Raw genomic sequence first — 23,573 nt, forward strand, 5'->3', positions numbered from 1 at the left:
TAAAATACTTTAACAATTAACTATTGCAATATTTACTTAATATATAGATAAAATACAATTTAAGTCATGAAAGTAATGACCCACATATTTTATCTTACAATGAAAATTAAGACCTATAGGCAAGCACCAACATAAAACTGTACGTATCCATAAGGTTGATTTGTGAGGTTTCAAGCATAAGAACAAATAAAAAAAGTTCATATAAAACAATGAAAGTAGGAGTATTATTGGTGATGTCTTCCCAACAAATATTTACTTGATTACTAGGCAAATATGAGATAATATACCTAATTATTAGGTAAATATAAGATAATGTACCTAATTACTATGTAAATATAAGATAATGTACCTCATTACTAGGTAAATATAAAATAATATACCTAATTATTAGATAAATATAAGATAATGTACCTACTTACTAGGTAAATATAAGACAATATACCTAAATACTAGGTAAATAAAGACAGATCACAAACAACCAACATACATGGAATTGTAGGATCTGGTGTAAGACTTTTTAGACATCCCACTCAACCTTATCACTTTTTGTGGATCGAATAGAAGCCCTGACCTATAAGCCATTCAACCCAAAAGAATTACAACCACAAAGACCCAATATGAATTTGAAAACGCACGCAAGAAACTATGCAAAAAGAATTTTTTTTTGTTTTCGTTTACCTTGTTGCAGCGATTTGTAAGCAAATCACAGCTTTGCATACCTAATAAGCAACCTGATAAATACCCAGTTAGAAAATCAATCAAACAAGGATTTTGGTTTCGAATGAAACTCGCCGATTATAGAAGAGTCATAGGGTAAATGATAGCTGACTTCTTGGAGAAGTTGGAGGGCTTAATGGGAAAAGAATTTGGCTCCACTGACTTGTTGGTGAAAGTTACAGAGATTGTGGCTGAGAGAGAGTCTGAATTGGTTTAGGGTAGACAATATCATAATTAGGCTTATTATCACAAAAGGTCCCTAAGGTTTACGAAACTATCAGATTGCATCTTTAATGTTTTTTTTTTGTCATTGGTGGTCCTTAAGGTTAGTACGTGTGATCACAAATGGTTTCTGTCGTTAGGTTCCGTCAAAAACTCTATTAGTTTGCTGATGTGGCATATATATATCACAAAACATCCTTGAGGTTTACGCACCTATCACAAATGGCCCCTGCAATTTTTTTTAATTTATTTCATTTAAAATTCAAAAAAATTTGGTTTTCTTTTTTAAATCTTATGAATTTTAAATTATTTTAAAATATATATTGTATTTTAAATACACATGACACTATATTATTTTAGATGTTGGCTCCACATATATGCCACATCAACAAACTAATTGAGTTTTTAAAAAAAAAATTCAATTTCATAAAATTTAAAAATGAAAAAACCAAGGGTTTAGGGTTTATAAATGGTCCTCAAGGTTAAAATCCTTCTATAAATGGTTTTTTCATTTTTAAATCTTATGAATTTCAAATTATTTTAAAAAAAACATCATTAGTTTGTTGGTGTGGCATATATGTGGAGCCCACATCTTCAAAAATATATTGTCATATGTATTTAAAATACAATATATATTTTTAAATAATATAAAAAAGAAAACCAAAATTTTATGAATTTTAAATTAAAAAATTAAAAAATTTCGCAGGGACCATGTGTGATAGATGTGTGAACCTCAAGGCCACATCAGCAAACTAACGGAGTTTTTAACGGAACCTAACGACAAGGACCATTTGTGATCACACATACTAACCTTGAGGACCACGAGTGACACAAAAAAACATTAAGGATGCAATTTGATAGTTTCGTAAACCTGAGGGACATTTTGTGATAATAAGCCTCATAATTGTTATCATAAAAATTAATTTCTTACCTTCTTTAATTTTTAGGGGCATGATGGGAATAACTAAGTAATTTAAAAATGAAAAAAATAATATGTAAATATCAAAAAATCAAAAAAGGAATGTAATCGTACATGGCACAAAAGTCAAAGAACTTGTATCAACAATAACAATAATTACGAGGATGGCATCCAAATTCTATTTTGGATTTTAGACTTATACCGAATTTTTTATAAAATATTTCAAGCACGCCGGTCAACAGACAGCAATGTCTTTCCACTTCAATCTGTACTGGTAATAAATTATCAAGTCAAGGACTTTATGGATATTTTAATGAAAAATACTTCTATTCTTAGCTCCCACCCCACTATATTTTAATGAAAATGCAACTCGAGTGTAGGTTAAGATTTATATTTACTGTCACTTGAGTTGGTCATAATTCAACATGAAAATGCAACTCGAGTGTCAGTTAAGATCTATATTTACTGTCACTTGAGTTGGTCATAATTCAACATGGTTAAACTAAAATTAAATTGCATCAAGAGCAGGCACCACAATGGTGGCCTCTCCCTTCCCCCTATTTGACACCTCAGGTTCGAAACCCCAAGGCCCCGTTTGGTTCATGGGAAAGAAAACTTTGGGATGGGAAATCAATTGCTTTCCCATGTTTGGTAAGTCAGGCATGGGAAATCATTGCCTGGCTCATGGGAAAGTAGGGGGGAAAGTGAAGCAATCCTTCCTCCTTGGGTTTTACTTTCCCTTCTCATGGGAAAGTAAGACTAGCATTAAATGCACCTTTTTTCTGACTAATTTGTCCTTACTAATAATTTATAATTACAGTTTTATCCAACAACTATTGGTATTCCCTTTTTTATTTTTTAATTCAAAACATATTTTTAATTAGGGTAAAATTGGGAAACTAAACAAAATTAGCTTTCCATTCCTACTCAAAACAAACATGGGAAAGGAAATAAAGTAATATTTCCAGGTTACTTTCCCGGCATTACCAAACATGGAAAATGAATCATAATTTCCCATCCCTTGGGAAACGATTTCCCATCAAATCCGTTCCATGAACCAAACGGGGCCCAAGGGATTTCTTTCCTCCCAATGTGACCAAAAAAATCTAAAATTAGATTAACTTAAAATATATAACTCCAACAGAATTTAACACATACCAATTTTAGCTCTTGTAATAGTGGATTGAGATATATTTAAAACTGAGAAATTTAAAACAACTGGTTACATCACCAGCAGGCTACAGACTGAACATTTTCATCTCCTTTAATCAGCTTTGTTCAACTCTGAACCAACAGTAATCAACATAATGACAATTCTAAGTAACCAACATAAGGCAGGTAACAAAAAGGAAAGTCAATCAAGTCAGGTGGCCTCAAGGGAAAAACACTTCAAGAATCAAACTGTAGAAAAAGCAACAACAAAAAAACACATGGAAGAAAACAACCTTTAACAAAACAAATTACACTTAGACAAGACAAAAGCAGATACTGAGATCAATCCTGTAACTTATCAACCAATGTGTACTGCACTTTATAAATTTAAGACTGCAATCTACCAAAAAAAGAAAATACAAGTAAAATGATTGCATCTAATGGTAAACAGAAGCTCTCCATGCATTATTTTCAAACTTTCAGATATTATCTTCTTGTATGTTGTAAACCTAAAACAAATGTATTCTTTCAAAACTGGTTAATGTTCAATTTATTATCTTAACCATCTCTAGCAATCTCAAACATTGAAGCCCTCTGCACGAAGGCACTTGAGATGAGCATCGATCCATTTTGTGCAAGCATCTTGACCATGCTCCACAATGCATTCATCACGCAGCTTCTTAGTATCCGGGCAAGCACAGCAGATCTTCTTCTTCGGCTTTGTATCCAGGCTAGGTGCAGTAGTGACCGCTGATCCTTGATTTGGCTGCGACCCTGGGAAAGCTAAGGCAGACGAAGTATTTTCTGTCGGCATTCCACCCATTTCTCAAAGTCTTTGACGAAAAAATATAGTACCTAATAGAAAGATGATGAAGATCATCAAATTCAATGCAGGGCATAGTCTTTGTGATAAACAAGTATTCATTAAGGATGTTGCATATGAATATATTGTAACCAAACAGAGAGAATGAAAGAGAGAGATATGTTGTCTTAATATATACACAAAAGAAGCATTAAACTTGTTTGTCTAATGATTTGCCTAATCAGTCACTAGCTCAAGTAAAAGAGAGGCAACAATCATAAAGAACAAAACCATTTATTTAAGCAAGCAATCAGTTTCAGATCTACTAATCCACACCTCTACTAAATACATGAAATCAATTACCATTAAAACTGAGACATTAGGAAACCAAATAAGCCGAAACGACTAACCCTGCATATCATAACAACGTTTACCCAATTTCAATATTAAAGCTATTCAGCCAATTTCTAAAAGTAATAACCAGGGGAATATTTACTAGAGCATTTCAGCTTCAAAAGGAAATCTTGTTCTCTCCTTATTTTTTGAAGTCGATACTTCTCCAAACTGGCTCTAATCCACAGAAGGAACTCAAAAACAGAGAACCCGAGATGAGGAATTGAAACTAGTTCTGGATTTCAATCAAGACATATCCTTTGGCCAACATCCGTTCGGGTTTTTCTTCGAGCATATGGTGGGCGTTTGCTTACAAGCCACTCCCAGACATCAAATATTTATTAAAAGCAGTAGAAACTAACAACACAAAGGCAAAACAGAAAACCCAAAAGAAAAGTAAAGCAACCCCATTTAATCAAACAAGAAAACAGCCATACCCACGAGATTATGGAAGTAAATCTATAATCTATTGTCTTTTTTCTGAACAAAAAAGAATAACAACAACGTACGGATAAAGAGGATGATGATAGGAATATGCTCAGAAGGCTAAGGAAAGTAGTCGTAGAAATGTAAGAGGAAGGAAAAGAATAACATACCGCTGAAAATAACAAGGAGAAGCTCTAGAACTCAAACGCTCGTGTTTTGTGGAAGACAGAAAGTGGGAGCTCTCAAAAGCTGTAATGTTCTCTGGAATACGAAAGTGGCCGCTCAAATTTTCAAGGCTAAAATTGGGCCGCGTATGAGTCAATGGGCCTAGAAAATAAAACGCTGAAAACTTGGGTGATTTTTTATTTTTTATTTTTGCTTTTGAGGAAGAATAATAAACATTTGGGTGATTTGAACACTTGCCCCCAACTTTTGGCCTAAATTTTGTTCGCAAATGTGAATTAGGTTAGTTGGTCCGGACAAATATTTCATTTTTATAATTACAATGACAAAATTAAAGACGGTAGATAGATTATTTTGGGTCATGCAAGTGTGCTCTTCTCTTTGTTTTATTTTTTTTTTCCAACTACTTTTTTTCTTTTTCAACAACACAACCAAATTTGCAAAAAAAAAATCGCTAGACCAAATAATCATTAACCGAACTACTACTGTTTTTTTTTTCAAATTACCCAAATGTACTAATATATAGTACAATTCTAATTCTCCCTCTCTTTTTCCTCATTGTCAATTACCTCATTTGCTCTTATGTTTTATCCCCCATTAAAGAGAAAGACTTTCATGCAACGGGAATAACACTTTTTGCTATCCTTGTCAATAACGCAATGACACATGAAATAACTTTTCTATGTATCATTATATTATTAGTTGGAGATAGCACTGTTTTGTTATCCCCATTACAAGTAAGTTTTTCTGCCCAGTAAGAGATATTATTAAGTTTAGCTGACTCGTTGCCTTGTAGCTCACAACTCCTAGGCCATGGGCTCTGTAAACTGTAATTTGGACCAACTTAACATCATCAAGAAATTATAGGCTTAACTATTTATGTTTAAAACTACCAAGGTCAAACAATCTAAAGAATGAAAAGTCTAACCCTGCAAGTAGTTTGGAAGAAAATCCCTTGACAGACAGGGCCAGTAAGAAAGATTTTTACTGTAAAAACGCATGTCAATATTGACAACAAACAGAACAAATTAGGGTAACTTTAACTAACTACAAACAAGCACCAGCCATAATGTGAAGATTATATTAGCCATAAGATACAAATTCATGCTTCAAAACAATGAGTTTAATGTTCAGAATGTGAGCCACGAAAAATTAATCAAGTGAAATTTAGCTAAATACATTTGCCAAATTTTTATTCATCATATGATGGGAAGAAATTTACAAGCTCACTGGTAACATGGGGCCAACAGAATGTGCAAAATTGCAAATGGAAAACGGTTTGTAGAGAATGTTCAAGATTAACAAGGTTTAAGCACTAAACTAAGCAATGAAATCTTAAATCTTTGTTTTTTTTTTACTCTGCAATCTTATGCACAAAGCAAGAGCCTCCACCTTGCAATTTCCACATAACATGACCAAGAAGCAGAGGAACCAAAGCACACTATTCCATCCAACAATGTGTTCCTCCATAAGCAGAAATCCACTGATTTTTGTAGCAAAGTAACATCAATTCTTTGCTAATCATACTTCTCCCTCCATGAGTACACAAGAAGAAAACCCCAAGAAAGCGCCAGTGTGATGTCTCCGGCAACCTGCTTTGGCCAATCACAGGCAAGATCTTCAAGTTTCCTCTCAAAGTAAACTCTCCAAATAGCCATGGAAATGTGAAGCAATACACAACCTTTAGCAAAGAAGCTCTGGAACTTGTTGTCCTTGACAAAAGCCACCATGAACAAAAGGGATCCAACGGAAAACAGAAGCAAGCCGGATAAGGAATCCGCGGTTTGAATTAAAAGCTGATCATGGGGTGTTGACCCTTGGAGCTTACTTGCTGTCTCATGGCCATGGCTGAACACATAAAATTCATAGGAGTAAAACATCATCAAAGCTCCAGAAATCAGAGCAATAACAGAGTGGAGCATACAAATTAGAAAAAACCCAGATAACCCCATTGCTTAAAACCCCAGGCAAAACCCTTATCTTTCTTCTCTATACAAATAAGCTTGCATTCAATTCAATTCTATTCAACCAAAATTGCTCAACAGAAATCTCTTGAACCCTGATTTCCAATAATCTTATGACAGAAAGCATACAAAACCAGTTTCCAATAATCTCTTGAACCCTGTAATGTATGTTACAACACAGAAAAGATAAAAATCACATATTCATCAAAAACCCTAAACCCTAAACTTTCATTTTGGAGATCCCAGAAACCAGAGCAAGTAAATTGACCAGAAGCCAACCTTAACTTAGCTTCCACTCTAAAACTCAATAAACCCAGATGGCCCCAATGATCAAGATTCAAGATTGTCTCCACAAGAAAACCCTTAAAACCAAGAATCAAACCTTAAACAAGGAAACCCAAATAAACCCTAACCTTAGTTTTCAATGTTTTCCACATCAAACAAAACCTTGGGGTTCTGAAAGGAAATGAAACTGATGGAGGGGTTTTTGGTAAAGGTAGAGGAAGAAGGAATGCATCTTTGGGAATTGGCTTTGATGAGAGAGTAATTCCAGCAACTACAACACGCTTATTGTCAGTGGAGGGATTTTTCTATTTGTGTGAATTCCATTTGATTAGCTGTAGTTTGTAGATATTTAAAGATTCTATAAATGGCCTACAAAAACCTACACCTCATGCAAAAAAAATGCCTTACTTTTCTGGTTACTTCCTTCCTTCCTACAAGCAATTGAACATTTGTGGGGTCATGGAACCAATGGGTCGACATGATTTTTTTTGGTCTATTTTAAATCAAAATGTTGTTTTTGGAATTGTATTGGGCCACCATTTGTTTGATATCTATCAACCAGTTTGAAGTAATCAGACCCAAAAAAAAAACAGTTTGAAGTAAAGTCATTAAAATTAATCATTGGTGTTGAATTTGATTAACTTATCGACTTCTTTGTAGCTAGAGAAAGTTTTAAAAAGAAAATCCCTATATCTTTAACAAGTTTCCTAAAGAAAAGTGCTTTCATGTCTTGAATTGATGTTGAGGGCCTCCCATGACTCATTCTTTGATGGTTCACTACTTTTTGGGTAGATTGGAGGATTCTTAAAATCCCAACCATATTGCCGACGTGGGTTAGGCCAGGATGGTGTGTCTGCCCCTTACACTAAAGTTTGAAACTCATTTCTCATAGATTAGATCAATTTAGAGTAAATTATCGGTTGTATAATAAATCTCTACCATATTGAAAAGGTAGCTCAAGTGCACCAACTCTCCCTTCTTTTTTGTTTTTGTGCTTTTTTATTTTGCTTTTTTCAACCCATTAAAGGGTTGAAATTTTCATACATTGAGAAAATGAACATTGCATCCATGTTACTTTCTTCAAATTCAGTCAGAGCAGAATCTAGTAAAAGCCTAAACTAAAAGGGAAGGAGTTCAACTCCAAGTTAGAATCCTTTCAAGCTAACACCTTCTTTTCACTTAGAATTTAGAAAACCCACCTCACACTGTCAGTTGGTGCTGACAGAATCTTCTGCAGCTGCATATAAATACGTAACTTGATCAAGTAAGTTTATTGATTAAAAATGGCAAATGTTTTGAAATGGATGGCTGTAAAGCAATACAGCTATTACTTTGTATTTGTTCTCTACACCAACCCAATGACCACAACTTTGCTCTATCTTATAAATTGAGATTTACATAGAAGAACAAGTCATTATGAGACCTCACTTGCAGGCTACAGCTGTGGAAATGGCTATTCTTTCATTAAAGGCTTTTTATTACGAAGTGGCCAAACCCTAAATCTTTGGACATTGGCTTATGTTGTGCTTTGATCAATCCCTCAAATTGCTCAGGGAACATGGCACACTTGCCAAGACACCGCCAACTAATGGCCAGTATGGGATCACATGGAGATGAAGAGGCCCACCGTCCATCCTACATGATTGCAGCTCTGTCTTGACCAATGCCCTAATCAAATCAAAGCATCAATTCTTGCAAAAGCAAGCCTCCTCCTCCCGAAAAACTTGTGTGAAATGGGGATAACACTGTTTTGCTATCACCAACCAATCACAAACTACCACATGGAAAAGTTATCACACGTGGCATGCCATGATTGGCCGGAAATAGTAAACCAATGCTATCCCCGTTTCACACAAGTTCCAAACTTCCTAGTGCATGTGCTTCCATAGCTAAAAGCTCTTTTCTTTTTCTTTTTTCTGCAGAATTGTGAATATCTATTGCTTCCCTGGTATGTTTTATCTTTCACAGCATCAAGGTTGCCTTTCCCATTAAGGCCTCAAACTGCAGAATTGGATCATCTTTCTATTTCTTTGCTTTCTTTGTTTTCAATTTAAGTTGTGAACAAATTTTTGAAAAGTGGGATTATTGCAAATTACAATATACTATTGGTTATTTTGAGAAACGGATTCTGGATTGGGACATCAAACAATACTTATGTGTCACTGATTTGTAAAGCAAGCAAGAGGCAAGAGGAACATGGCAGAAATTTGCACGACAGCAGACTTTGGATAAAAGTGCTCGTAAAAAACAATTGAATAGATATCAACAATTCTCAAACAAAAATTAGAGCTTTATCTGTCGTTTCCTATCCTGCACAGATCTAACCAAATCTTCCTACCCCGTGATGTATAATTTGTGACAAAGGGGGAGGGAGATTACATTTTCCTATAGTCAAAAAGTTATTAAGGGGAAAAAGGAACAATTAGAATGACTTGCTGTCTCTACTACCACCAACAACCTTACGATGGCGCTTCTTATCTCCTCTTCCACGCTTTAGAGAAATCTTCTTCCTGGTTGGAGTCTTTAAAGATGTGGTACTCTGAGGCAAAGGTAGCGGAAGACGAATAATAGCCCTAGGCGGACGTGGAGGAGGCATGTGCTCCAGTAACTCTCGGTGGTATGCCTGTACATTGCAATCACAATGAACATATAATAACATGTAAACCCTATGTATTGACAGGAAGAAAATGAAAGAGAGACAAAAGGACCTCATAACTTAGTCTGGCATATTATGCTATGAAGCCAAAAAGAACAGTTTACACAGCATAAGATTGTTATTTGGCAAATGAACCATTATCCAAGTAATTCCCAGCCTCTCAAAAGAGCACCGTTAACCTACAGAGATCTTGTATTTATACGTCAACAATGCATCTAAATCTAGACAACAACAAAATAAATCATGCATCAAAATCTCCATGACTGCAAAATACAGATGCAATCTTCTGTGGTACCCAAAAAAAGACTTGGTGACTCAGACAATGCCGAGCAAGCCACTTATAATTAGATCTGGTCAACGTGTCAACAGAACCCTGTGACTCATACAACAACCTTACAAGCCCTAACAATATTCCAAAAAACAAACAAAGCATTATGAATAAAATACACTGAATAATTTTCCAATCACCGTAGATATTCCTAAAAGAAATTAATACCTGAATTACAAAATTGCGCCTCTCACAATCCAAAAACATATTAATGCTCCAATTTACTTTTCCCATGATTTTATCCCTCACTGTGGAGAAGCTTAATTGATCCCTGGAGGTAAAGCGATCAACTTCATTGAACCAATTGCAAGTAAACAAATTTGTGATGGGAATGTGCTCCTTTATGATAACACAACCTTCAGGAACATCTGAAGAAAGTCATAGAGCAAAATGCTAAATTCCAGATTAAATAAAGAGAAAAAAAAATCTATAACATGCAGAAATACATACGCTGTCACATGTATGCATAAGCTTACATATCACTGTACATAAATGACCTACCACTTGTTATTGGAAATTTAGCCTCTGAATAAAGTTGTAAACCCTCCTTAATATAGAAGTCAATCTGCTCATTAATGGTGGAGTTATCATACTTTCCAGCAGCTTTGTTAGCTTCAGCCTCTTCAAACACATCATACCGTTTATAGTGCCTCGAAATTGCAAAATTCGCATTCTGACGCCATAAGAACCTGAACAATATTTAAGTATTGAAAACATCAAGGTTTATGTAAAGCTCAAAATCAATTTGAATTGCACAACACAATGACTGATCGCCAATTTCACACTGTTGAAATTACTAATAGTAAAGCATATTCCTAGTTTCTGTATGAGGTAGGGTAGATATGTCAAACTTTTTCCCATAAAATGTTAATATTGTCAATTATTTTGGAACTGTTTATAAAAATATTTCAGGTAAAAATTATTAAAGATCCTCCTCTTAGAAAAAAAAATTATTTTTCTAACCCTCTACTTCAGCTATATTTCCTTTTAATTTTTAATTTAACAATATTTTAAAATCTACCATTCTTTTCACACAAGCTGATCAGAGAGTCTACTTTGGCATACTTTGAACTACAAGATCACAGAAAATAGAACTAGAGAAACCCCAGTGCCATTTGACAGAACTTCACAATAGAGTGCAGGTTGGGGGAGGATCTACTACAACACACAACAAATATACCAACAAAGCAACCAATAATTTCTGGCACCTGTCAATTTCAATATCCAAAAAATAAATAAAAAGAAAGTGGAAAAGTTGGATAACAGCTCAGCTTTCACTGGAAGAATCCAGTGACCAGTCATGGCTTTGTGATGCAACCATAGTTCTGCACAAATCTAACCAAAGTTTTTTTCCTAATACTGAAAATTATAAACAAAATTGTACTGAGGTAATTCATCATACAACTTCCAAGAGTAGCATTAAATTTGCATGTTGCACAAAGTTGATTATCATCTGTAAAGCCAATTAGAGTTTCAAACAAGTGGCAAACAATATGAGGTTGTTTATAGAACCTTCAATATTTAAATAGTTGCAACGTACCAAGTAACATGACAGGACCAAAATTAACAGCATCAACTGTTTCAGGAAAGAACCATCTTTTAAACCCTTAGGCAAAAACTCTGGAACTAGGCTACTACAGGCGTGCACATAGCATTTATGAACAGAATCAGAAAAGAAGTGTACCTCTCAAGGATTTGATACGGATCCACCACAAGCTGAAGCTTTCCATCAATCCATATAGAATATCTGACATTGGGGAAAAGCCTATGCAATAGAAGCTTCGGAATCTGCCACAAAAACATGATGTGTCAATAACATCTAAAATCTTCCCAAAAAATCCCTCTCAATCCAGAACTTTATGAGCAAATTGTGAATAGAACACCTTTATTTCTATTAAATTAAATCAAAAGTACCACCTGATATAATAGATGACATTAACTTTCCCTAAAATCCATACCACTGCATAAAGGGAACACCAAGGTTAGGAGTGCCAATTTGACTAAGACAGACCAAACTCCAGTGGCAAAGCCCAGTATTTACAGGTTAAGGTTCAACACAACTTGCCAAGCGGCAATTGGAACAGAACCTAAACTGGAAGTTGAATTTGAACTGATCGCTGCAGCCAGATCTATCCAAAATATTTTTTTCCCTTGAATAAATGTCTAAAAGAATTTCCCCCAAATAGTATATGAACATGACATAAAGTATGGTTGCATATGACCAAGCAAGTTCCCTCAACATTGGCTTAGGTCATAAAATTGCTGGGGCAGCTTGGTGCAGGTCTTATGCTCAAATTATACCAATCAACAATTGTATATTCTGTGTGTTTCTTCACAATGAAATACTTCTCTCGGTTCCTATGAATCATATAAGCTAATCTTAAGATTACCAGTCTCCCATCTCTAAATGCAGTTGGGAAGAAACTAAACATTTAAAAGCACCGGTAAATCCTTGAAACCATAAATAAATAAATAAATAATAAAGTCAATTGATCTAAGTTATATTGTGGCATGTGGTGAAAAGGATGAACCAAACCAATTTTAAAAAAACTAACCTTTCCATTACGCCTTGCATCACTATAGGGGACGTTACGAACAACGATAATTCTCCACAATCCTACCCTCTTACTGTTTCCCAGGACACTGGAATTCTTCATATAAGCTTCTGTCTCTTCGTCAATAAACATGTAGAATGGAACATTTTTCCTCGAAAACTCACTAATGTTCTTTGGCTGCTGTATTATATCATAGTTTCCTAACAAAGACACAACCATTAGAAAAAGTAACCACAAGCATATAGTTAAGCAAACATCCCATCCCACAATTTCTTAAGTTCGGAAGTACCAAAGACAGCTGATGCAACAATGATATCATGGAACATCTCCAACTCCATAAGGTCAGCTTCATCAACATCAAATCCAGACCAATGACCAGGTTTACTTCCTTTCACAAATCTGACAAGAAAAGCATCAAGTGAATACAAGAATGATGAATGCAATCAGCAGAATAAAAGAGAATCACCGATTCATTAATAATAAAAAGCAACCAGGCAAAACAAATAATAAAAGTAAACATACCCACAGTGAACCATCATGGATTCTTTTATATCATAAGAATCATTTCTCTGCTTCAGAGTTGGAAACCCGCCAAATTCAGAACCTCTATGTGATTCAATTCTTATCGGATTTTCATCATAAACATATGTCAAATTACGTAGGACAGATGATTCTGAGGAGAAGCTTGGCATACTAGCTATAGCCTGCTCCACAGGTAGGTAACATACTGGACATGCTGAAATAAAATGAACAAAATCAATGGTACGTCAACAGGATATGCATTAGCTCAGAATGTTTGTGATAACTTCTCAAGTTCATGTAAAGATGTTAAACCAAATTGAATAACAGGGAATATCACTGAAAGAATAAAGAAAAAAGCAAAGACTTACGACGTGGTCCATAACGTTTTCGATCAGTTGGAGGAGGAGGGGGAAATGCAAAATTTTCACAATAGTCACGAACAACAGTAGATGGCTGAATAAGGGGATGGGAAGGAGAAGGAATCAGGGTTCTATGTTTAACATTTCCTTTCACAGTATTCTCTGTCGAAGGTATTTTGATGTCATGTTTATCTTCCATTCCTGCGAAAGTTATGGAACTACTTGACCTATCCTTGCGGTAAGGTATCACATTTTCACTATGTTGAGTGATAATGACATTACTGCTTTCTGGTACAACATCATAAAAAATTAAAGAAAAATGTATTAGCTTATTTAAAAGAAATGTAGAGAACAATAAATGAAATTTGTACAGAAAATAAGAAAACATTCTAGAAACCAAAATTGGTTCAAACTTTGACAAGCATGTGAACTCAATCAGATGATATTTCTTGTAACAACTAAAGGTGCAAATAATGACCATGTTTCTTCCATCCGTAAAATCATGTCCCATATCAAGACAATCTCAAAGTACCAAAATAATATTAAGCTTAGACAATTAGATACTTGTAAGCATCAACTCTATAAATTTGATCAATACAGGACTCTGCATACTAATCCCTGTGTTAAAAATGAGTACATTAGTGTGCATGTACAAGGAGCAGGGATAAAGAAAAACAAACCTTTATTTACAGTGAAGGAATTGAATACGAAAACCAAAAGAGCAAGGACAACCAAAAGAAGCATTGTGACCCTCTTTCGACCCAGGAATCTACATACAAAGGGCAAAACTCTTTCCTTCTCCCTCGAACTTGAAAGAAGCAACTTGGAAGACTTGCGCGTAAGACCAGGTGCGGGCAGATTATGTGAAAAGCCATTCTGTATCTGTTGCAGTTGTTGTAGTGATCCATAGCTCCCTGCACGTAGACCTAATGACCCTCCAGTCATTGTACCTTCAAATCCAGAAATGCTTCAAGTTTCATTTCCTTCTTCTTCTACAAGAGCCTCTCGTTCAGGAAACCCAAATTCTTTTTCCAAAATCCAAAATTCAAAAAATGCTATACAAAAGCAAACTAAACTTCTTCCAAATTCATGTCAACGTCCCCACAATTCTTTTGCAAAGATATCATTGAAAAAATGGCTCCCCAACCAAATCATACTCCAAATTACCACAAACACCACAATTAATTCCTCTTCAGAGCTATAATCCAAATACGCCTTGAAATAACTCCGGCTTAATCCCCAAAACACCAAACCCACCACCAGATGGAACTCAAATTCACAAAACTATCATTACATAGGATCTGAAAGACCAATGTGCTTGAATTCTCCGAACCAAAATCATACAAACCACATTCTACGCAAAACCCACCACCGAGAAACACTTTTCTTTCCAAAAAGTTAAAAAGACCAATTCCAATGCACAATCCAACTAAAACCCACAAATCAAATTAGCATTGAAATCCAACCTAAAATCGAAAACTCACCCAGATCAATGCCAACTCAGAATTGAATGCCATAGTTTAAAATAGAGAAAAAAAGGTTTCCATTTACGTACCTATCAGAAAAAGCGCTCCAAATTCGAACTCAATTAAAAAGCTTCTAGGGGTTATCCATATTATATCTCTGTGTCTCTAGGGTTTCGGTGGCGAATATTTTGGGGATTACCATCCGCGCTGTTGTCTCATTAATGCTATCTTTTATTATATTATTTATTAGAAACTTATTATGCTTTCTAATTATGGAATTTGGACCTTAATGATAACCATTAAATGTTTTATATTTTTAATCTGAAAGTAACGAAGATTTCCGACCATCACTCCATTATTACTAAGACCACATTATAATGTTCTTGAGCAACAATAATGGTCAGTTGGTAAGCACTAATCACACTTCAAATCCAACTTAAAAATGTTTGGTTTATTACATTAAATTTGGTTTTGAAAAGCACTATTGTTCAATTCAATAAGAAAAAAACAGTCCCCCAAAAAAAGAATTGGTTTTGAAATTTGGTTTGGTATGGTATAGGAAGCATGTAGATAGCTAGAGAGATTTTAGTACTTCTCTCATTGAATGCAAGATTGGTTGAACATCCCAAGGATGTGACTGAATATTTGTGGAAAATCAATGCAAGATCCCACAATTTGCTCTTGTATATGGTGCAATTAGCACATGAGAAGTTTTTTTTAACACCAAACCAAATTTTGAAAACCCATGGAAAATAAATAAATAAAATAGCTGCAAATATAAGTGATTTTTGAAGAAGCATATGTGTTTTTTTTTAAGAGGATGAAGAAGCATATGTTAAATGTTACTTTAAAAAGTGTTATTCTAACCCGTTAACACTTTTAAAAAAATTTGTCAAATATTTTTATTTTATTTTAGTAAAAGCGATAGTCTAACTATAGGGAAGGGGGATTTCACACACACACACAACAACTATGATCTCATGAGGATTCGAATATGAGACCTCCAGTCTGCAAATCAACACTATTTTCCACTGAGTTAGACCAAACGCTATCATAATTACTTTTAATATTTAGAAAATACTTTTAACATTTGTTGAAACAATTCCCAACACATCCTTAATAATCTCATAATATGGACACATTTATGCTACAACCAGACACATCCCACATATCACTCGATGATCTTAAATGGGCATGTTCATATTTTTTGGCCTTTAAATTTCTATGGACATAATGAGCTTGAATTGAGTGACTCGTCAAATAAAATAAGTTTATTTAAGAGACACCTTTATAGGGCCCACCATACATTCTATTTCATTAATCCAAACCGTCTATTTTGTAGATATTCATTCAAAGATCATCTCTATAAAAAATCACTTGAATCCAATATCATTTGACCACTCAATAAAATTATTGAAATTTTAATACTTTCTTAAAGCACCTTGTTCATTAATTTTATAGGACAACATTAGATGTCTAAATGGTTTCCGATTTGTCTAATTTTTTCCAAAGAATATCTATGAATGAACACTTAAAGAATAGATGATTTCAATTGTTGAAATTTTTTTTATATAAAATACCTTAAATGGTATCCCTCAAATAAAATGATTTAAAAAATCCCTCATCAATACAAGGGAACTGTTTATGGACATGGTATTTTTCCTCTTTTATCTGGAGGGACATATACTATTGTCCCAACCCAATTTCAAATTTAAAGCCAATAATAACAATATATTATTGTGATGATGGGACTAAACTTGGCACCACGTATGTGCTAGATGCCATGACCACATGACTCATGGATTTTGACCCAATTAATTAAGGGCCCTTTTACAATAAATGAACCTTTTAGGTGTTAAAATAAAACTTTAAATTGTTTCAAAGGGAAACTTAAGGGCCCTTTTACAATAAATGAACCTTTTAGGTGTTAAAATAAAACTTTAAATTGTTTCAAAGGGAAACTTAAGGGCCCTTTTAGTTCTTGAAAATTGATTAGTATAAATCTAACTTGAAAGTTGAAACTCACTTTCAGTCATCCACCAATCTTTTTCTTGTCACATACCCATCAACTTGATGATGAAATCGACTTTTAAGTTCTCCATTTGAAACTCACATTCTGTCATCCACCCTTGTTAGTATTGTCACCATCATCCACTTGACGAAAATCTCAATAATGATCTCATAAAATCGTATTACATTTGTTTTGTGTAAGTAGGAGTTTCTACATTTACGTTAATAACAGTATAACAGGTGTGCATAAGTATTTCTCTTTGTGTTTTTTATGAATTGTTTTTGCATATATGTTAAATTGTGATTCGTATGAAGGAGACAAACAGTATTCTTTGAAAAATTAAGAGCATCCTAAGCCTCTACATTTAGCGACTGTGCATTTACCTGCATTTCGCAAAATCTGAACCATTCTAAAAATCTAACGATTCAATATACAACATGTCAATTTTAAAATTTTTACACTCATTTGTATAATTAACTCCGACTTAATATTGTTAAGTCTAAATAAATTAATGGTGTGTTTACTAATCAGGAATTGAAATTCTCATCATGAATTGAATTCCGCATAGGGAGGATTCCTGCGTTTACTTCACATCAAGGAATTGAAAGTAAGCAAGGCCCACACAAAATAAGGAATTGAATTCATGATTTTGGAGGGATTCAATTCCTAGGTGAGAGGTGATATTCTAATTCCTGGAAAATGAACCCATTAGGAATTCTTTTTTTTTTTACCCATTATATCCTCACACAATATTCAAATTTTGAAAATTTTCATATACTTTAACCCAACAACGAGGACATTTGAGTAATTAGTACCACTCATACCCCAATTCCATGTAGTTTAGTAAACAACTTCAATAGGAATATGGAATTTAACTCCCCTCAATCCATATGGTTTAGTAAACAACTTCGATAGGAATCCGGAATCTAATTCTCCTCAATCAAATTCCTCCTCAATTCAATTCATCCTTAATTCAATTCCCCCTAATCCAATTACGGATTAGTAAACATGCCATAGAAGAAAGAAAACGAAAACCATAAACCTATCAGCCACTAATGACACACCTCACCCCACCTCACTAACGGCAACCCCCTTCCTTCCTCACAACCAACCTCCTCTCCTATTCCCTCTCTCTCTCTCTCTCTCCAATTCAAAACAATTAGGAATTTGTATGACTAAGCAACTATGATGACGTCTTCACCCTTGCTAAATGTCGATGATGCCATTTTTTATATTATTTTTTATAAGATTTCAGTCGTGGTGGGATAAGACGCACATGATGAGAAAAAACCATAGCTACTATGATGCACATTCATGGAAGAGATGAAGAGATTTCTGGACGGTGGAGAGGAATCAGGGATGGGATAAGACACACATGATGAGAAAAAACCACAACTACTATGATGCACATTCATGGAATAGAGGAAGAGATTTGTGGACGGTGGAGAGGAATTAGGGGTGGGATATGATGGCAATCGTGGGGTCAGGTGGGTAGGAAAGGATGGCTGCTAGGTTTTTTATTTTTTCTTTATTGTTTTGTTTTAATAATTCTTTTAAACTTAATAGTGTTAAATTAGAGTTAATTAAATAGATACATGTCAAAAGTTAAAAATTGACGTGTCATATCTTGAGTCATTAGATTATTAGAATGATTCAGATCTTGCGAAATGCAGATAGATGCACAATCGCTAAATGTAGAGGCTCGATATCCCAATTAAGATAGAGCAAATTTGTTTTGGTTTTTGCATGATTCAAAAAAGTTACAATGATAGTTTGAAATTTTGTTTTAATATATTTTTTTAAATGATTAAAAGGTGAATGTATACTTTTCTGACATTAGTTTCTTGCATTGGTAAAATTAGGCAAAAACTCACATCATGAAATTGAATGTAAAAGTATAATGTTGGCACTAAAACTGAACAGATAGAGATGAGTGCAACTTACAAGTGGTGAGGACGATCTAGCAGATCGATTGAATGATAGATGCAGATTCTTCTTGTCCTTGGATGCAGATCCTGAATAGAAGAGAGTTGAGACTCGTGAGGTCTATGGAACCGGTGTGGAACCAGCCTAAGACCCTCCGATGCCAAAGTAAGTTTGTTTCTAAGAGCTCTTGCCGTTGACCATATAAAAGTATAAAAGTCAAGCTGAAAAGTCTTACCCCTGTATTGTAGTGGAGGGGCCTATTTATAGAGGGCATTTCGTATGCTCTTAGTACTTAATTTCGATGTGGGACTCGTGGGAGGGCCCTATGAGGTTGACACGAGTCCTTAGATATTTCGGGCGGGTGCTTCGAGGTTGATTCTGCAAAATCGGTAAGGGATACTGATTGTAGGCTGTGTTGGGCCTGTAACGATCTTTTGCTGCTTTGAGACAATATCATCAGTAGCCGATGCCGATTGTTCGGAGCCTTTGGGCATTTGGGGAGTTTAAGCGATCCACGTGTCAATGGATGAGTGGAGGATCAGATATGGTACAAACATATAATTTGGCTACAAATTAAATATATTAGTTTCCTTGTTGATCAAAGTATTGTTTGGCATCTCAAAGACTAAGAAGAAGAAATTTGAAAAAAAAAAAATATCTTGAAAAAGGTTAATTATAAGGGTAATGTGTTGTTTTTCCCCTTAAATTATATCGATAATGTCAATTTACCACTCCAATTTTTTTTTACAACATGTTGAATAACGTCAAGTGTTCACTTGGAGGACCACTTAATCATTTCAGCTTTGTATAGTTCAGGGGGGAAATTGGCTAAGAAAAGTTTGGAGCTAAATTAACACTCCTGGTTAGGGGTGGGCTCAGTTTGGGTTGGTTCAGTTTTGGGCTCAACCCGAACACCAAACCGTAAGCCTCGGTTTGGCTATTTTGGAAACCAAAACCAAATCATGATTGATGAAAACCGATCACTTTGGTTAATCGGATTTGATGGGTTGGTTTGGTTTGGTTTGGGTTTTTTGGCTTTCTGAGAGAGAGAGAGAGAGAGAAGAAATAAAAGTGATGGAGAGAGGGAGAGATGAAGAGGAGAAGAAGAAAAATAGGGAGAGATGGAGAACAAGAAGAAGAAGAGGAGGAGAAAAAGAAGAGAGAGAGAGAAAGAAGGAGGAGGAAAAAAAGAAAGGGAAACTATGTGTTATATATAATATTTTTTTAATACCATCAGTTTGGTTTGGTTAAACCGTAGTTTTGAATATTGCAAATCATACACCGAACCATATATTTTGGTTTGGTTTGGGTTCAAACCGATGACCAAAAAAATATTGAAAAAAAACCAAACCAACCTAAATCATCGATTTGGTTTGGGTGGTTTGACCGGATTACCAGTTTGAATGCCCAACCCTACTCCTGGTATAATTTGAGGGAGAAATTAACATGTTACTCTAATTAAAATAAATTTTATTTAGAATATATGCTAGTTTTTTTTTAATACGAACGATATTAGAGGAGGAAAAATTGAACCAATGACCTTGACTACAGGAATAAACGCTCTTCAAAACTTGAGCTATAAGCCTGCGAATGTAGGCTAGAGGTATGAAAATACTTATGAATGAATAAATGTTAAACTATTCGTCCAAAAATATAAATAAATGTTAAACTAGAGGTATTATTTAGATTTTTTGTCTTGTAAAATAACATAGAAATGTTGATGCCTCCGAACTGCAAGACCATGTGACTTGGGTACTATTCAATGAATTGAGTGGACCCCTGATTTATGGGCAGTGGTCAAAGCAATAAATTTTATTTTCTTAAAGAAATCAAAGAAAAATATAATGGGGCCCCTGGCCCATCCAAAACCAACAAATTACAAGGCCCAGACAAAATTTAAGCAACTGGCAATCCGGCCGAAGAAAGAAAGCTTGAGGCCTGGCAAACACCAATTTCGTGCCAAGCAGAATCATTCTATAGTGGGGAATTATCAAAGAGTATTATTGAACCAAATTTAAGATAAACCAAACACCAACGGAAAAATGAGAATGAGAATAAGAGTGAGGATGAGAGGGTAGGATGGGAGGGAGGAGTAATAAAAGTGAAAACTATTTCAAATAGATTTCGGTTTTTAGTTTTAGTTTTCACTTTTGTTACTCATCTCTCCCATCATCCGCTCTCAATTTCATATTCACTCTCATTCTCACTTCCATTCTCTCTCTTTTCCTTCTATACTCTAGCATAAAAAATGAAAACTAAAATTGAAATGATTATCAAACAGATCTTAAATTAACTATTATTCTATCTGCTATTATGTGCAGTTGGATTGCTGGAGACCAATCCTACTTAATTTTAGTGATATGAGCTAAGTAGTTGTTTGGACTTGTTGGTTTTGTCGTCCCTTTAAGTTCGATGCTCTTGCTCACTACCTTGACCATAGCTGGGCTCCATCCATATAAGTCGACTCTATAACCACAAGATTATTAAATACAAGTTTTCCATTTGTTTATGACTACAATACAAACCAGAAAGCCAAGAAAGGCAGGCACACATTGTTGTGAGAAGCTTTGCCTTTGCCTCCTACAAACATGTGTAACTTAGGCTGCTGGCATTGGGTGGGGACAGAGATCAAAATATACATTGACAGAGGGCCAAAAGGAGTGGGGCCCACTGCGGAAACCCTAAAACTTTGAAAATGGGTCGGGTCCCATGGAGCTGTTTGTTTGTCCTGGTGGGAGGAAGACAGAGCCATAAATTTCATGGACGCATGATTATGTAGAGAACTGTTCATCAAATTTAATAGACATGGACAGCTCTTGTTAGGTCATTCAATTTCATGTGGCTTGTAAATTTTAATATATGCAGTGCAGCTTTGGTGGAACCTCCCCATGAAATGATTCATCATGACTAGCATTAAAAATTTACTTAATTACTGTTTGTTTACTCTCACTAATAATTCACTTTTACATGTCCTTCATGTGGATCTAATTATTACCTAATCCTAAATTTCATGCACACAAAAAGAATTTTATTATAATGATTTTTTTAGAGCATGACGTGTAGAGTTAAATGTCGTTATGTGTGACGTCACACACAATGTAATATGTTAATGCGATGTTACGAATTCTATATGAAGTTTAGGGTTTATATTAATAATAATTTAGCGTATCAAGCTGAAAACGTTCCTTCAAACAAGAGACATCCTTTCAAGAAACTTACCTCTCGATGACTTAACACGCATTCATGAGACATTGCGATCACATGCCTTGAATATCCCTTCTCTAATTTGTTTAATACGTAGAGACACCATTATCAAGCTTCGATGTAGTGAAACTTTCTTGATATAACAAGTACTTAAAAATAGAGTGTGAATGTTAAGATATATGCAGCTTATCTAAAACTTTTGACCAAAAAGAGAATATCTATAAACCTTTAGTGTTCTATAAACTTTAAAACATTAGCCGCGTAGTTCTTTACTATGACGATCATATCGCCACGTAGTAGTGTTACTAGTTTACTCATTATAATATCTTGATTAGTACTATATTCTAAATTCATGGCATATCAATCTCATCGTTCATTTATATTATAATATCCGGATCGATAGCACTACATGATAATAGACTATCACACCTTAGAATTTCTATAAATAAAAAACTAATTTGGTTTGAGTAGGCAGTATGCACCCCTAATTTTATTTGCTATTCTTGAAGAAGTTTATAGCAATTGTTATTTTTGAAAAGAGTGGCTAAATGTTAGCTTGTTGTGGTAAATACTAACTTAAAAATTGCATGAATAAAAGTTCGTTTGTTAACCAAGTATGACTATGGACAAATCATTTTTATTGTAGAGAGAGAAAAATCTTTTTAACCCTATGCTAAAATCCAACAGATATTACTGAAAAATGATAATAAAAAAATTGTTAGAATCATATTTAGTATTTTATTTTGGCAAAAAGAGCAACAAAAAAGGAAGAAGATATAGTTGTTCCAATATTTATACAAAGAATCACCTACTACTAGTACTTAATTAATTCATATGAAACAAAAGTCAAAGAAATTATTTGTAACTTGGGTCCAATGATTGAGAGGTGAACTGATGATATCATAAGATGCTTAATTTGGAAATAAGAAACCTAACATCATAATTTAATATTAGATCCTGGAAAATATGAATGACCTCTTTTTAAATCAATACGGAAATGTTTTTGCTCACTTTTTTAACTCAATGTGTACTATCATTGTCATTCTCAACACTTGACACGTGTTTGTTGGTATAACCATAATTAACTATTTACTTTGTATTAATGGAACTATGGTTATGTCAATAAACACGTGTCAAATATTGAGAATGATGGTGAGTATAAACCTTAAGTTAAAGTGGTAAACAAAAATATTTCATTTTTAATATTTATAATTTATTTATTTTTTGTTGTCATTTTTTGGTTGGGTGAGGAGGAGGAGGAGAGGGGTTTGTTGTATCGAGTTTACGGTGTGAGTGAGTTGGACAGTAATTTTGTCACCTAATAAGCAGTGGAAAAGGCAACGACTTGAATCACCCAAAAAACATTAACAGCCCAACTTTTCTTTCCGAACTACGGAGGCAATTTACTGAGAGCAAGGATATTTATACTACTTTCACCCTCCTTCCAGCACGTGACATGCACTCGCACCTTGTCAAAAGTGCT

At 34.5% G+C, this 23,573-nt stretch overlaps 3 protein-coding genes across 7 annotated transcripts; all 3 read right to left on the minus strand.

Annotated features, from left to right (window-relative positions):
* Positions 1-3,289: 3,289 nt before the first annotated feature.
* On the minus strand, positions 3,290-4,950 carry LOC110773306 (cytochrome c oxidase copper chaperone 1). Of its 4 annotated transcripts, none has more exons than XM_088251573.1 (2): positions 4,802-4,950; positions 3,290-3,865 (listed from the first exon to the last, which is right to left on the minus strand). In XM_088251573.1, exon 2 carries the CDS (start codon positions 3,831-3,833, stop codon positions 3,588-3,590), a length of 246 nt encoding a protein of 81 aa, XP_088107699.1. In that variant the 5' UTR covers positions 3,834-3,865; positions 4,802-4,950; the 3' UTR covers positions 3,290-3,587. The 4 variants fall into 4 exon arrangements, with proteins under 4 accessions (XP_088107699.1, XP_021833501.1, XP_088107701.1 ...); XM_021977809.2 differs by having other exon boundaries at positions 4,715-4,847; XM_088251575.1 differs by lacking the exon at positions 4,802-4,950 and adding an exon at positions 4,643-4,745.
* Positions 4,951-5,966: 1,016 nt separating this feature from the next.
* On the minus strand, positions 5,967-7,459 carry LOC110773294 (uncharacterized). Its single transcript, XM_021977796.2, has one exon. The coding sequence runs from the start codon at positions 6,764-6,766 to the stop codon at positions 6,332-6,334; it is 435 nt and encodes a 144-aa protein (XP_021833488.1). The 5' UTR covers positions 6,767-7,459; the 3' UTR covers positions 5,967-6,331.
* Positions 7,460-9,286: 1,827 nt separating this feature from the next.
* LOC110773349 (tRNA (met) cytidine acetyltransferase, putative (DUF616)) lies at positions 9,287-15,194 on the minus strand. 2 transcript variants are annotated; one of them, XM_021977860.2, is made up of 10 exons: positions 15,039-15,194; positions 14,164-14,949; positions 13,493-13,771; positions 13,125-13,338; positions 12,892-13,001; positions 12,603-12,802; positions 11,732-11,835; positions 10,549-10,736; positions 10,216-10,415; positions 9,287-9,686 (listed from the first exon to the last, which is right to left on the minus strand). In XM_021977860.2, exons 2-10 carry the CDS (start codon positions 14,426-14,428, stop codon positions 9,486-9,488), a joined length of 1,761 nt encoding a protein of 586 aa, XP_021833552.1. In that variant the 5' UTR covers positions 14,429-14,949; positions 15,039-15,194; the 3' UTR covers positions 9,287-9,485. The 2 variants fall into 2 exon arrangements, with proteins under 2 accessions (XP_021833552.1, XP_088108673.1); XM_088252547.1 differs by having other exon boundaries at positions 14,164-15,192.
* Positions 15,195-23,573: the final 8,379 nt, after the last annotated feature.

Source organism: Prunus avium, chromosome 4 (genome assembly GCF_965620075.1).
Source record: "Prunus avium chromosome 4, drPruAviu1.hap1.1, whole genome shotgun sequence".
Taxonomy (NCBI): Eukaryota; Viridiplantae; Streptophyta; class Magnoliopsida; order Rosales; family Rosaceae; genus Prunus; species Prunus avium.